This window comes from Trichophyton benhamiae (genome assembly GCF_000151125.1).
Source record: "Trichophyton benhamiae CBS 112371 chromosome Unknown contig01293.0, whole genome shotgun sequence".
NCBI classification, from domain to species: Eukaryota; Fungi; Ascomycota; class Eurotiomycetes; order Onygenales; family Arthrodermataceae; genus Trichophyton; species Trichophyton benhamiae.
Window position 1 is genome coordinate 511,868 of NW_003315113.1, and position 12,427 is coordinate 524,294.

The 12,427-nt window shown below is 47.7% G+C and overlaps 7 protein-coding genes across 7 annotated transcripts; 3 read left to right on the top strand and 4 right to left on the bottom strand.

The window, feature by feature from the left end:
- Window positions 1-92: 92 nt before the first annotated feature.
- On the bottom strand, window positions 93-1,910 carry ARB_04131 (uncharacterized protein; the record flags this gene model as incomplete). The annotated part of the gene is made up of 1 exon (XM_003017207.1): window positions 93-1,910. One exon carries the CDS (start codon window positions 1,908-1,910, stop codon window positions 93-95), a length of 1,818 nt encoding a protein of 605 aa, XP_003017253.1.
- Window positions 1,911-2,814: 904 nt separating this feature from the next.
- Window positions 2,815-3,201, top strand: ARB_04132 (uncharacterized protein; the record flags this gene model as incomplete). Its single annotated transcript, XM_003017208.1, has 2 exons — window positions 2,815-3,021; window positions 3,088-3,201. The coding sequence occupies 2 exons, from the start codon at window positions 2,815-2,817 to the stop codon at window positions 3,199-3,201; spliced, it is 321 nt and encodes a 106-aa protein (XP_003017254.1).
- Window positions 3,202-3,363: 162 nt separating this feature from the next.
- On the bottom strand, window positions 3,364-4,920 carry ARB_04133 (uncharacterized protein; the record flags this gene model as incomplete). The annotated part of the gene is made up of 2 exons (XM_003017209.1): window positions 3,364-4,775; window positions 4,905-4,920. 2 exons carry the CDS (start codon window positions 4,918-4,920, stop codon window positions 3,364-3,366), a joined length of 1,428 nt encoding a protein of 475 aa, XP_003017255.1.
- A 389-nt stretch (window positions 4,921-5,309) lies between these two features.
- ARB_04134 (DUF1183 domain protein) lies at window positions 5,310-6,188 on the top strand (the record flags this gene model as incomplete). Its single annotated transcript, XM_003017210.1, has 1 exon — window positions 5,310-6,188. One exon carries the CDS (start codon window positions 5,310-5,312, stop codon window positions 6,186-6,188), a length of 879 nt encoding a protein of 292 aa, XP_003017256.1.
- A 194-nt stretch (window positions 6,189-6,382) lies between these two features.
- Window positions 6,383-7,435, bottom strand: ARB_04135 (uncharacterized protein; the record flags this gene model as incomplete). Its single annotated transcript, XM_003017211.1, has 1 exon — window positions 6,383-7,435. The coding sequence occupies one exon, from the start codon at window positions 7,433-7,435 to the stop codon at window positions 6,383-6,385; it is 1,053 nt and encodes a 350-aa protein (XP_003017257.1).
- A 951-nt stretch (window positions 7,436-8,386) lies between these two features.
- On the top strand, window positions 8,387-10,863 carry ARB_04136 (uncharacterized protein; the record flags this gene model as incomplete). The annotated part of the gene is made up of 5 exons (XM_003017212.1): window positions 8,387-8,800; window positions 8,858-8,909; window positions 8,966-9,507; window positions 9,559-10,632; window positions 10,690-10,863. 5 exons carry the CDS (start codon window positions 8,387-8,389, stop codon window positions 10,861-10,863), a joined length of 2,256 nt encoding a protein of 751 aa, XP_003017258.1.
- Window positions 10,864-11,400: 537 nt separating this feature from the next.
- On the bottom strand, window positions 11,401-12,404 carry ARB_04137 (uncharacterized protein; the record flags this gene model as incomplete). The annotated part of the gene is made up of 2 exons (XM_003017213.1): window positions 11,401-12,200; window positions 12,275-12,404. The coding sequence occupies 2 exons, from the start codon at window positions 12,402-12,404 to the stop codon at window positions 11,401-11,403; spliced, it is 930 nt and encodes a 309-aa protein (XP_003017259.1).
- Window positions 12,405-12,427: the final 23 nt, after the last annotated feature.

A 12,427-nucleotide genomic window follows, 5' to 3' on the forward strand; every position in this document is an offset into this window, starting at 1 on the left:
ACCCCGAAAAATATAATACAAAGTAGGTTGAAAAGACACGCTAGAAGGGGGGACATATATGTGTCCATGGGTATATAGAAACAATAGTACAATCAGAGCGAAGAGGCCATAGCTGTGCTTGCGTCCCGGTCAGCAATACTGCAAGCAGATTCGTCCTTCCTAAGTTCAAGCAACCTCAACTTGCGAACGTGCATGAGCAGCTTCAGAGCGCCAACCGGAGTCACACCTTCAACACGGCGAGCCATACCAATACTCACTGGCCGCACCTTTTCTAAAACCTGGCGTTCCTCTGTGCTCAAACCGAGCATGGTGCTGTAATCAATGTCCGGAGGGAGTAGCATACCCTCATCCCGTTCAAATAGGAGAGCGGTTGCTTCCTGCCGTTTGGTGTAGGGCGCGTATCGGCCTTCAATGGCCATTCGGGATTTAATTTCTGGAGAAAATGAAGAAAGGGAGTGAATGGTACCAGGCGCAGACTCAATATGTGGAATAACATCGTCAAGTGAAACCCCATTATGTGACAAAAGTTCAAAGGCAGACCTGACGGAAGAATCTGTTCGGACGGGAAACCCTTTACGTGACCAGACAGTAGATGGGTATTTCGTATTTTCAAGGAGTGCCTGTAGGTAAGACATCTGCTCTTTAGTCTCGTTGAATTGACGCCAGCGTTTATCAGATACAACGCCAGCAGCCCGGCCCTTCGCTGTTAGGCGTAAATCTGCGTTATCTGAACGTGTTGAAATGCGGTATTCACTTCGAGTGGTAAACATCCGGTACGGTTCAGAAACTCCCTTGGTAATAAGATCGTCTATCATAATGCCAATGAAACCGTCGGCACGGGAAAGAGTCATCGGGGGCTTTGACTGGGAAGCCAGGCCTGCGTTGATTCCAGCTATGATACCCTGTGCGGCAGCCTCTTCATAGCCGGTGGTGCCATTTATCTGACCCGCGAGATACAGCCCGCTGATAAGTTTGGTTTCAAGGGTAGGACGCAATGATCTAGGATCAACGTAATCATACTCTACTCCATAGCCAGGTTGAAGCATGGTGACATTTTCCAAGCCACGAACGGTTCGCAGCATCTTTTCCTGAGCATCCGCTGGAATAGTCATGGAAATCCCGTTAGGGTAAATCACATCATTTGGTGCAAGCCCTTCTGGCTCTAACCAGATCATATGTCTCGGTTTGTCTTTGAATCTAATGATCTTTGACTCAAGAGAAGGACAGTAGCGTGGGCCATTGACAGTTTCGCGGATATGAATGGACTTGTTCAAGTTCTCGCGCACTACTGCGTGAGATGCTTCATTGGTATGAGCTGCCCAGCAGTTCAATTGACCTTTATCCCCAATCTGCACGGAATCGTTGAGATAAGAGAAGGGGCTTGGAGGGGAGTCGCCTGGCTGGACTTCAAGCGTGCTGAAATCAATAGTCTTGCGGTCTAATCTGGGTGGTGTTCCCGTCTTGAGACGGCCGAGTTGGAAGCCCGCCTCGCGCAGAGACTTGCTTAGGCCAAATGTAGCTGCTTCGCCCATGCGACCTGAAGGGAAGACATCCAATCCGATATGTATCTCTCCCCCAAGGAAAGTCCCCGTCGTGATTATTACTTTCTGGGTAGGTATCATCTCCCCCGATTCCAATTTGACACCTACAATCTCGCCCTGGGACCCGTTTAAGCTTGGAATATTTTCCTTGGAAATAACTATATCGGCAACCTTCCCCTCCACAATACTAAGCCCAGGTGTGTTGGATAATTCTTCAAGCATATATTTCTTGTAGAGTGCGCGATCGATTTGGGCTCGAGGGCCCCATACTGCCGGTCCTTTGGATCTGTTAAGTATTCGAAATTGGATTCCTGCTTTGTCGACTGTCCTTCCAGCCACTCCATCAAGTGCATCGATTTCTCGGATCATCGTTCCTTTTCCTATCCCACCGAAACTGGGATTGCATGAGCACACACCAATGTCTGAACGGGAGGGCGTTACTAGGGCGGTTCTTGCGCCGGACCGAGCTGCAGCGGCACATGCTTCAGACCCAGCATGTCCACCTCCAACGACTATAACATCATAAGGCCTTTAGGAAGAAGCTATTAGTACCCTGGTGTCGAATGGAGGATATGTAGAACATACCGAGTGCTCTCTCCTACTGTCGCAAAACTCCGTCGAGGGGGTCTATAGGTTGGAGGTATTATACATAGGCGAGAAGACGCCCCGAGCACCCGCACCCTGATCATTGTAGCGCTTAACGGTATGCGAACCGCGTTTTCGCTCGGAAAATAACGATCATCGGATAACCATCCAACCGCTTCGTTGATATAAATTCTGCCGGAAGAACAGAATTAGATAACTAGTTAGTTATGCCAAGCCAAAGTTGTGAAAGCTTAAGCAGGGACCAATCATTATTGCCGTGACTCGATCTTATCGCTTCCACCCCTCGAGGGAGGAGCTGAAGGAAGTAGATAAAAGATATCGCCATGTCAGCATCTCAATCATTCACAGGGCCCTAAAAAGTTATCCTGCTGCCTCTCTGAACCCATCGGCTAGACTCAGGATGAGAGCGTATTGGTTCGACGACGCTGAGGTATAACTTCCATCTGCTGCTGGCTCTCCCATCCCACACCATCGATCACAACTGACAACCCCGTCACGATAGGGCGACCAGCGCGCACCTCATGACTCAGGCCGTGCCGTTGACACAGACTACCTCGCTAGAATAGGTGTTCTATATAAGAAATGCCCTTCAGTTGATGATGTCAACGCCCTGGCTTCGGAGCGGGGTTATAAGAACCGCGATGAGATAACAGTCTCTCCCGAGAAAATGGGTGCAGTTTACGAGGAAAAAGTGAAATCATTCTTCGATGAGCACCTTCATGAAGATGAGGAGATTAGGTACATCCTGGATGGCGAAGGATATTTCGATGTTCGCAGCAGAGACGACAAGTGGGTGCGGATTAAAGTTGAGAAGGAGGACCTGCTTATCTTGCCTGCCGGGATATACCATCGCTTCACGACGGGAGAGAGCAATGTAAGTGATTTAGCCCCTTGTTATCTGTATAAGTCCATAATTTTGACTTGATGGCTCTGTGACTAGTATATCAAAGCGATGAGGTTGTTCCAGGATGAACCGAAATGGACGCCTTTGAACCGCGAACCAGCGCTTGAAAACAATTCGTTCAGACAGAGCTATGTTGCTGCCCATGTGTAATCTTGAACGCCGCAGTCTTGTACACCGGTATCCCAATGCTCAGATACAAATCTGCAGTGGAAAAAGTGGTATATCGTCTCTACATAAGATGCACTTGATATTTATTATTCAAATAATAACTTCATTCTGTACTGATCATTTCCAATCAACGTGTCGGAATAGTCATGCTATAGCAGATGTGCCTGGCAATGATCCGGGTATCCTAAACTGCTCACCAGATGTCGGCCGTGGGTGACCGTCACCTTGAGATAGGTTTTCATAGCTGTCTGCCGTAGACTGACCCCCTTCATTACCCCGCCGATACCTCAGCCCGTCCATATTTAGATCCCTGGACGTCTGTGGTCCATCACGGTTTGCATTAACAGGAGTGAACCCACTTTGTGCTGCCTTCGCTTCGGGATCATCCGAGTCGACAGAGACAGCATCATGGTCTTCTTGCGCGCGAACACCAGTACGACCCATCCGTGGCCATATCCCTGGTAAGGCAACTAGTTGCACGCGGGGTTCTACTACACGGTCCTCAAACCACGACTGAACTCGTGCTTCAACGAGTTGCGCAACCTTGGGGACATCCTGGAGCCTGCTCCGTGACCCAATGAGTGATCTAACAGAAATGTCTAAACGGTAGTCAGGTAGAAATGAAAATGCAAGGCTTGTTTTGGGTATTCCCGATCGGACTCCATCCTTGCTACTGGGCCTTCCAGGATCCTCTTGCCCAGGTCGGGGTTCATTCTGGCCCTCTGAATGAGACGGCGGGTTGGGACTGCTCTCTGATGTTGTACCTGGACTAGGAACAAACGATATACATAAGGTTCCGGAAAAGCGTACAACTGATACTGATAAAGCAACCGGTAGGACGGCAGAAGCCGGCTTTGGGTAATTCAGTAGCAAGTTAGTCTCAATCGCGAGTGACAAATTGTCGTCGCTTAAATCAACATCCATCAACGCCTGTAACCTCCCCCCATCTGAATTTGGATCATCGACGGCAATAACACGACAGTTGCTGAAGATAGGAAACTCTTCGCCGATTGAAATATCTGTAACATTAATCCGATCAATCCATGATGGTTTCTTTTCCACGTTGTTTAGTGTCTCTGTAAGAGAGTCAAGAATCGATGACGTGGGGGAATCTTTCAGCAAATATGCAGTTTGTCGGTACTGAGCGATCAACTGAGCAATCAAAACATTAAACCAATCCAATGATTCTGGTTGGTGAGTAGAATGATGGAGACGATTCCGACCATTTTTCTGGAAATTGGTAGGGATGGCATTGTAGTAAGTTTTTCGGAGGATAGACTTGGTATTTGTGGACGAGGAGGGAACGGGACGCAAGACGTTTGATGAGGCCGATTCTTTAAGCGATCTTGAAGCTGCATCTCGGAATAGTGTACTGTTGGCAGAATATGATCGTTTGCGAGGTGCCGCTCGTTGCGATATGCCTCTTGAGGACGAGGAAGGGGCTTCACCGAATATGAAGAACTTGATAAACGCGCCTATCAGCAGGACAACAGACAGTTGGCCGAGCAGTAGGCCTTGCGTAAATGACAGCCTGGTCAAGAAGTTTAGCCTATGGACTTGATAAAAACGAGCGGACAAACTCACGAATGCTGCGGAGGTGGGCAGGAGGCATCTAAAAAGCAAGGAATAATGGCGATTAGTTCATGAGACGGATCAACACAATCATACTTTAACGATTGACCTACTTTCGAGACTGGACATTGTAGCTACGTGTTCCACCTTGCCTCGCCCATTTTCTTCCGTCTTGCACAGCGCACAGGGCTTAGGTGCTGGAGAATATGCTGTTGCTTTTGCAGGTTTTATCTGCGGGCGAAATCTACGTTTATGTGGAAGTTGAATGGCATGGTCTGTGCTCTTATCAGATTGATCTTATCTCTTGGCGCGCGGCCTTCCCACTTCGTCATGCAACGTTATTTATGTTTCTGCCTGCAGAGAAGGCCACTTGTCCTTGACAGCAAACAAATGGAATATAAATAGCTGGTGAAAGTGGACTGTATGGGCCCCTGACGAGCCACGAATCATTTTCCAGATGCGAAAAGGGCCTCTCACAGACTTACTTCTTGTTTCACAGCTCGGCTGCATGAATGGCAATGTTTGCCGCAGTGACTTGTCTAATTGCGCTATCAGCCCTCCTCCAACCTGTAGCCTCTTACGGCAATAACAAGTCCCCTTCAAGGAACGCAGTCCTTCTGTCAGACGTCCAAACTCTTACTTTCCACGCGAATCGCAAAACTACCCACCGTCGAGTCTCCGCGATACCCCAGCTCAACTGTGTTGGACCATCTAAAGAAATATGCTCTCTCTACAAACCAGACGTCATCCGATGTTCCAACGAAGGGTATGACTATGATGAAAATGATGTACAGTGGACCTGCACAGCACAACTCCCACCCGAATTCAAGCTTGGAGGGACAGAGGTAATTTGCGAAGGTTATCGGAACTCCAACGATCCATGGATTCTTAAGGGGAGTTGCGGCGTGGAATATAGGCTCTTGCTTACTAGTATGGGGGAAAAACGGTACGGCCATATCCCCCATGATAGAGACGGGTACGACGAATCAATATGGTCTACTATTATCCGGATGGCTGTGTTTTTCGGCCTGTTCATGGCTGTTGTTAAGCTCCTTCAATACTGTACTGGTATACAAGGCCAAGGATGGGGAAGAAATGGCGCGGGAGGTGGTGGAGGAGGAGCAGGTGGTGGTGGCGGCGGATGGTGGCCTCCAGGCCCCCCGCCTCCATACGATTATCAGCAGCCCAGGTTCGCAAAGGATGATTGGCAATCGTGGAGACCAGGTTTCTGGACTGGTGCTTTGGGCGGTACCGCTGCAGGGTATGCAATGGGAAGAGGCTCACGAAGAGGAGGAGATAACACCTTCAGGACTGGCAGCAATAATGCCGCTCCGGGGCCTTCATTTTCTTCTTCAACAAGGGAAAGCACTGGGTTTGGAGGTACAAGGCGTCGCTAAGCTTGACTGAATAAACTATGCATTTTATGGATTGTAGAATAATATTATTTGAAAAAAAAGGTCGGATTCTGCCACTGCACCGCATCAAGAGTTCTAAGATAATACAATACTATTTACTAGGAAAAAGGTCCATGTTTCATAATATGCTACAGAACTATATCGGAAGTTGAATCATTAGAAAAGTGTAAGTCATATCAATCATCGATAGAGCCCAGAATCTCCTCCGTTCCTCCTCCGAACTTCGCCTGTTCAGCCTTCTTCTTTTCCCGTCGCCGCCGGGCTTCGTTAGATTCACCCTCAATACTAGGCAATACCTTGTCGCCGGGTTTCCCACCAGGGTTACGGAGCTGTTCCTCACGCGCCATTTGTTCTTCAGCATGTTCATTTTCAATTCTCTTTTTCTCTTCATCTAGTTCTCGTTGTATAGCTCTAGGATCGTCATAGACTGTATTCGTCATCTCCGAATAGGCTGCTAAATCAACTGGTTCCCTGGGACCAAGCAATGTCCTCTTGATTCGTTCTGGTTCACGCCGTTCCTCGTTGGAAAATTTCAGTTTGATATGCCGCCTCGTTCGGCCGGGGAACATCTTGCTGATCATCATGAAATCTGTGCCAAACATCCGGAGTCCCTTATAGAATAAATCCGTTGCTGCCTCGTCCCAGGTCTCGAGCTTGGTCCGTTTCCCAAAAGAAGCAGCGTTTATGCGCCGACTGAGCGGATTTTCCTCGACTTCTTCCATATCATCTGCATTCCTGTCTGCGTCCGCATGACGATCGATCTGTAGCGAGGACGTATCCAGCACAATCTCTCCGTTGACGATTCTCATTTGTGGGCCAGTAACTTCGGCCGACGGGCGCATCTTCTTCTCAGCTGGTTTCGGGGTATCCGTGGAGCTTCCCTTGGCAGACTGACTCCCAGAACTACCGGCTTTTTTCCTTTCTTCTCTCTCTTTCTTCTTTCGAGCAATCTCAGCCCAGTCCATTGTTCTCAGCTCCATTTCACGCTTGGAGGTTTTGCCAGTGCGCAAGTCACGGCACAGGTCGGACATCGTCACTACCGCAGAAACTATCTCTATTGATTCCGAATTTTCTGGCGTCGATGCCCTCTTTCTCGATGTTCGCGGCTTCTTCTCGCGCACGGCATCTGCTACCACCTCTGCAGCCACATCCTCGGCTGCTCGTTTGCGCTTCGCCATCTTCTGGGGTGCTGTAGCGGTATCAGCCATAGCTGCTGGTGGCTGTGCCATAATTTTAGTCTTCCCTTATTCAACGAAACTGACTTGTTGCAACTATGGCTGCTGTCCCTGTAGATGTATGAAAGATGTCGATGTCGAAGTGTGGTGGGTTGAGCAGTCACAATAAATTGAGTGAACGGGTAAAGCTTATCTAATCATGCGATAAGCTTTTTATCTCTAGGCTGAATGCCAATATTTTTTCTTTTTCTTCTTTTTCAACATTTTCTTCCTTGCGACTCCACAGAAAACAAATAATGGTAAAAAAGGCGAAGGTGGTTCCTGGTCTCATGCTAAAAAGACCCCTCCATGGCCATGCTCGCTGAGGGGCGATTTTCAGGACTCTCAACCAGAGGCGTCTAGATGATTTACGGCGTCTGCTAGGAAGCACAAGGACAGATGGGAGGGCTGCGGTCTGTACACAGCAAGGGCATTGCAGCAGCCCTCTTCCGGTCATTCCTACGCAAACACTCGTTACCTGCTGTCGTTCCTTCTACGGGGCCAGCTCCATCTGTGTTTTCGATCTTCGTCTTTCTCTTCCATCCCTTATTTATATTATTTTTTTTTTTTCCCACTTCGTCTTCTATTCTCCTTCTATCAGCCTTTTCAATCCATGTCATCACGTGATATATTGCCAAGACGAGCACTAGCCTGGGACGGGGAAAATCCTCCTTTCTCTTCTTGAACTGGACATTTCAACCTCACTGAGGATGTCCAGCTCGTCCTTTTGCATTGTCCATAACAACTAGCCGCTCTATCAGTTAGCGTCGTGGTTTCTGGCGAAGCCATTTTCCCCGTCTCTCTCTCGTCACTCTCGGTATTCTGCGGAACTGTTTTGCTGGCTCACCCTCATTTTCTCTTCTCGCTGCTTGTCGGTGGCCACACATTTCCCAGCCCCCGTCCAACCCCATGACGGCTCTCGAATCCCCTACGGTGTCCCTACCCAAGTCCGGCCTTGTTGTTAAAATGGAGGACCGCAAGCGACTTGCTACGCAGGATCCTGGTGATTCGGCTCCCCCGTTGAAGAAACAAGCCACTACTGTTAATGGAGGAGTAAAGGCGCACCCGGACACCGATATGCCATGGCGCGATGATCTTGAGGTGAGAAAGGCCCTGTCGAGTTATCTTCATGCGATGTCCATGGATGAGACTGTGTTTGTTCTCACGTATAACGTTGCATTCGCGTATTTTTTTTTCGGCCAAAAGGTGCTGACGCATTATTCATTTTTCACACAGCGATATCAGAAAGATGCAATCTGGAGGCAGATGCAAGAATATAAGCGCGAGAAAACAACACTCGAATCTCGGATAAAGGATCTATCTAAGAAGATGGCGTATAATGAAGAACATGTCAGCGTTCTTGATGCATGGCTTAAGCAGGTATTTCCACCCACCTATCAATAGTTGATATGCAGACGACTAAGTGTGTCAAAATAGTTAATTGATGAAGTCAAAGTTATATCCTCTTCGGTAGACGAGTCTTCAGAAGGTACTCCAAAATTTGAATATCCCTTTCCAGAGTTTGTCGGCTAACGCGTTTCTCAGAGAACCCCACATACCAGACATCGTTGCTTTTCAGTGGCCATGAATCATTCGAAAAACACTTACAAGACCGAGCTAGCGAAATTAAGGGCTCAATATCTCGTCTTCTTTCCAACGCAGCCAAAGCTACTCCAGATATCACCAGCTTGCAATCCCAACTCGCAAAGAAGCTTGCAGACGAAAAGGCTATTAATGTTGCCATTGAGAAAGCGATTGCAGAAAAGCAACAACTTGAAGAACGTCTAGAGGCAGCATCGTTGAGATATATGGTAGCTGAGAAGAAAATAGATCGAGCCAAGAGCCTTACTGTTGCCAGACTGGAAAAACAGCATATTCTCGGACCCCACAAGTCAGGCGATTCTTCCACAAAGCGAGATGAAGGGCCATCTACAAACGGAACGACTGATAACCCCGAAAAGGCCACTGAGATGGAAATGCTGTATAATACCACGCTTGCAGTATCCAACAAGCAAAAGGAACAACTAGAAAGGCTGGAAGCGGAAAATTCCAAGCTGTTGACTCAGATAACCGAACTCCATGTTAAGGTACATATCTTTCCCTGTTCAATGATTGGTCCTGCTTGCTAACAATACTAGCTTTCAAAACTTTCCGACGAGGACTATGCTCACTGTGACCTGTTTAAACAATTAAAATCTCAGCATGAAGATGTCATTCAGCGGATCAATCATCTAGAAGCCACCAATATCCAACTACGTGAAGAAGCTGAGAAGCTACAAGCCGAACGGACTGCATATCGAGTTCAAATTGAAAACGAGGCTCAAAACACCATTGGAGAAAAGGAAGCTCAGCTAGCTAAAACAGAGTCCAATCTTGTTCGAATTCGGAATGCTCGAGACGAGCTATTGGCAGATCAGCAGATGCGGAAGGCAGTGGAAGACCAGGAGAAGCACTCAGTCACCCAATTGAAAGAGTTGTTAGACGCCAAGGAATCCCGGATTACGTCCTTGGAGCAGGAGGTTCAGCGAGTGCAATTGCAAATCGATGGAGTAAAGGATTCCCGACCAAATAGCAGCGAACTCTCACATGAAGAACTACGGACTAAGTTTGATACCCTTGAAAAGCAGTATGAGATGCTCAATATGGAACTATCATCCATGCAGATGGCTTTCCGGAAATCTTCCAAGTTAGCATCCCAAAAAATTGCCGATACAGCTGCCTCTGAAGAAAGAGCACAGCGTCTGATGGCCGAGAAATCCAAGGCCGACCAGAAGTATTTTGCGGCTATGCAGAGCAAAGAAGCTCGGGATGCGGAGCTTAGATCTCTTCGGCTACAAAACATGAAGAGCTCTGATATAATTTCACAACTCAAGGAGGCCGAGGCGGCAACGAGGACACTTGTTTCAAATGTTGAAAAACAACTAAGTGAAACAAAGGAAGCATTGACTAGTCTAACGAACCAGTATCGAACGTCTCAGCACCAAGTCAACGAAGCAACCATTGTTATCCAGGGGTTGAAATCACAAGTGGCCGAATTAAAGGGTCAACTAGCGACCAAAGATGCAACGCTCACAGCAGCTACGAATAACTGCCGAAAGGCGGAGAGTGAGGTCGAAGGCCTCAAGGTCACCCTTTCGGATACTAAGAAGAGTTTGGAGTCCTGGAAAAGCCGTGGTTTGGGCAATAATACATCTGAATATGAGATGTTAAGAGTGAGTACCCTGTCCAGAAATTTTGCATTATTTATACTAACCACTGCAATACCTTAGACTCTTGCCCTCTGCACAGTCTGCCGGCGGAATTTCAAGAATACTGTCATCAAGACCTGTGGCCACGTCTTCTGCAAGGAATGCGTTGAAGAGCGATTGACCTCCAGGTCTCGTAAATGTCCGAATTGCAACAAATCCTTTGGCAGCAACGACCACATGCATATTACCCTTTAAAATCATTCGTTATCACCTTTCTGTTTCCTGTACAGTATTGTTATATTGTTTATCCCCCCTTTTGTGGCCGTTAACTGCCCCTCGTTATTTCACCTTTACTCCTGGCATTCTTTTTTTGGACTTAAAGAAAGGCTTCTTGCTTCTTGTGAGAGGTATCTGGGGAGCTACTCGGCGCTCAAAGGGAAAACTATTTGTTTCTTAATGTTCCCACCGTTTTTTATTCGTTGATCTGGTTTGGTCGGACGTGGTTGTGGAGTTTTTCTACGTTTGTCTTCCCTACACTCATCGGGGTGTTTGATGTTTTTGGCCCTTGGGGTCTGCTGGGCAGCAGGCCATTTCTTTTGCGTTCATGCTACGTTTACATGTATGATGTACAATGATGTACTAATTCTGAAGTCACCGAGTATTCACCTCGATGGCCTCTATTTACGGTCAAAACGAGTAGTTTTAACACGTACTTTCCCGTTAACATTGATTCATCGATAATTCATTGATATATACAAATGGTTTGCCCTGTTCCAAGTACATGCAGAACCGTCAGGAGTTGAAAATCCTGCTATATAATAACTCATGTCTTCCCATCCACAGATCCATAATAGGGACAACCTGCCCTGCATCTTCAGGCTCAGTCCACCATTCTTTCTGCAGCAGCTCAGCAATGGTCCTTTGAAGTGCGTTGCCCGCAAGCACACCTTGAGATTGATAAGGACCCATAACAGATGCTCTCACTGCAGCACTTAGAACTGCCTTAGCATGGTTAAGCATAAACACGTATGCCGCTTGTTCCAGGTCAATGTCCAGAGCCAAGCATACCACTGCCCATAACGGGGCAAAATGGCCACTAACAGTGCCATTAACCTCATCATACTCTTCATCTACACCGATATTTTTTAATGATTCCGAGAACTGGTCCAATACCGCCACCGCGCGTACTGTGTGATGTTGGCTATCATGCTGGTGTTCTTGAATCCGTTGTATGGCTGATGATTTAAGTGCACGCTCCCATACCTGCAGCATGGCGAGACCTTGGGCAACACTTGCTCTTCTTGCGACTGTACATGGTGTTGACGCATCGAGGTCATTGTCCAGTCTCTCCAATTCTTCGGGTTGTCTATGTGCTCGGCGAAGATAGGGTATCGTAGTACTTGCAATGGACGCAAGAGATAGTGAAAGAAAGCGGTTAAAGGATGTAAATGGCGTTACATGTGCTGGTAAAGGCTTGTTGTGAGCGATGTATGATTCCAAGCCGCTGGAGTAGGCGAACGAGCCCAGAGGGAGCGCAGAATCCGAGAGGAGTAGGAGAGAGTGGGAGATCGGAACGGATTCAAAGCTGGGGACTATATAGTTAACGGTTAGCCCAATGATATTATCTCTAATCCGGCCATTTTGACTGTGCAGATGATGGAAATACCCTGAGCTTTATCCCCTGTGGCATTTCTCGTTGTCTTCTGGTTCGTCATGATCGGGATGGATGCACTGAAGGAGGGCCGTGTTCCCCTTGCGGCCTCCTGGTAGTTACCCTTGATTTCTTTGACCGTCATTGTGGTGCTCCCGGCGCAGTTTG